The 2107-nt window shown below is 35.6% G+C and overlaps 1 protein-coding gene across 1 annotated transcript in view; it reads left to right on the top strand.

Moving 5' to 3' along the window:
* Nucleotides 1-2107, top strand: part of LOC107654411 (cingulin-like) — a 15801-nt gene that overhangs the window by 6025 nt on the left and 7669 nt on the right. The window contains exons 5-8 of the mRNA XM_016441457.1: nucleotides 794-877; nucleotides 1211-1379; nucleotides 1469-1540; nucleotides 1656-1771. Coding sequence (XP_016296943.1) covers nucleotides 794-877; nucleotides 1211-1379; nucleotides 1469-1540; nucleotides 1656-1771 — 441 coding nt within the window. The remainder of the gene's footprint in view (nucleotides 1-793; nucleotides 878-1210; nucleotides 1380-1468; nucleotides 1541-1655; nucleotides 1772-2107) is intronic.

The following is a 2107-nucleotide window of genomic DNA, read 5'->3' as shown; positions in this document are numbered from 1 at the left end:
TGTAGAGAGAATGTGGTCAAAGTAAGAGAATCAGTTCTCAGGTTTTGACTTACTATATGTCAAGTCAAATGTATTTACACAGCCATTTTCACAATACACATTGTTTCAAAGCAGCTTCACAGACAATCACATTCATATCTTAATATGTTAATGCCTTACAGTCACATTTAGCAGATTAGAGCAGAATGATAATATATTTTGCAACAATATAATCAATCAAGCAGCCGATATATATATATATATATATATATATATATACACAGTATATATAGCTTTACGTGAGTATACTGTGTAACGATCTTCCCACCCCTATCCGGAATGCTGAATCCCTGACAATTTTCAAGCGACAGCTGAAAACCCATCTCTTTCGAAGCTACTTGACTTCATCATAAAAAAAAACAAATAAAAAAAAACAATCTCTCTCTTTATTTATTCCTTTAGCTTGTACCTTGTACTTATTTTAACAATGTCTAAGAACTTGGTATTACAACCACTTCCTGTGTCTGTTTTAAGAAGAAAGAAGAATCGCTTTATGTATCCTCCAATTGTAAGTCGCTTTGGATAAAAGCGTCTGCTAAATGACTAAATGTAAATGTAAATGTAACAGATGAACTTATATATCATTATATTACTTATATAAATTGATATAAAAATGAAAAATATAATATATTGCATATAGTTTTCACTTTTGATGATATAACAATGTTCCTGAGCTAATTCTTGTTTTTTGTTGTTTAAGTGCAGAACTTCAGATTAGAGATTTAATAAATGTACCTCCTCATCTTTCCACAAGGTGGCACCACCACACATTCAGAGTCCTTGGAAGAGGCTTCTAGGACTCAGAAAGGCTGCTCAGAGTAAACAGAAATTACTGCCTGTATGTTTATGACAGTTAACCTGATGCATGTCATTGAAATGCTCAACAAAACACAAGAGGAGAGATTTTAGAGGCATTAATATCATGTCTCATTTCAGGTGGATTCCAGCAATCCTGCGTGTTTAATTTACACAAGGACCACTTTTACTAACCTTTAAAAAGCAGTTTTTTTTCTCTCTTGTGAATGTTTCATTTTCCACAAGCATGCAAGTTGAGGATTTCTTAAAGCAGCGTGCTTCCTGTCATGCTCATGCCTACAAAGCATGCTTTGGTTCATTAAATACACAAAATGTCCACTGTTAAATGGTTTTACATGAGTTTCTGTGTTTGTAGCAGGCGGTCGACCTGCAGTTCAGTAGGGACGACATGCTGAAGGGACGGACGTTGCAGGAACTGGAGCGAGATGTAGAAGAGGCCTCTGCTCGACTCGCCATGGCCCACAAGGAGATCCGCAGACTCACGGATGAGCTGGAGTCTGCTCACCTGACCCAAAAAGCTTATGGTAAATCACTTCACTGGTCTCACATCTGGGATAAGAAGAAAGGACACACTCATGAACATACTGAGATCAAACTCATGCTTTTGTCTTAGAACCAGAGCTGCAAGAAGCTCAAATGGAAGTCGAGCACCTCCGTCACGAAGTGGAGAAACTGAAACGCTGTGGTATAACTTATTCAACATTTCTCTTTCTTTTGCATCATATAGATAACCTCTCTGCTGAACCAACTTACAGTTTGACTTTCTTTTAGTTAGATGAAAGATTTTTTTTTCTTTTTAGAAGTTGCTGAATTGCGAAAAACGAAAGAGATAAATGAGAAACAGGAAGCAGAGCTATGCCACCTTAGAGAGAGGGTGAAGAGGCTACAGGCGGAGCATGTGCATTTGCTTGAAATGGTAAGATAATCATGGAAAAAGATTAATAATTATTCTAGAAGAGTGATGTTCAAAGGTTTGGGGTCAGTAAGATATATATATATTTTTTTTATTAATTTAAAGGAACTTAACCTAAATTAATCAAAAATGACAGTAAAGACATATAATGTTGCAACGGATTTCTTTTTTTAAATAAATGCAGTTATTTTGAACTTTCCAGTCATCCAATAATCGTAAAAAAGTTTCATGGTTAAGCAGCAAATCAGCATATTAGAATGATGTCTGAAGGATCGTGTGACACTAAAGACTGGAGTAATGATGCTGAAAATTCAGCTTTGCATCACAGGAATAAATTAG

The sequence above is a fragment of the Sinocyclocheilus anshuiensis genome, unplaced genomic scaffold (genome assembly GCF_001515605.1).
Source record: "Sinocyclocheilus anshuiensis isolate Anshui unplaced genomic scaffold, SAMN03320099.WGS_v1.1 scaffold527, whole genome shotgun sequence".
NCBI classification, from domain to species: Eukaryota; Metazoa; Chordata; class Actinopteri; order Cypriniformes; family Cyprinidae; genus Sinocyclocheilus; species Sinocyclocheilus anshuiensis.
This window is presented reverse-complemented; position numbering and strand designations above follow the sequence as displayed.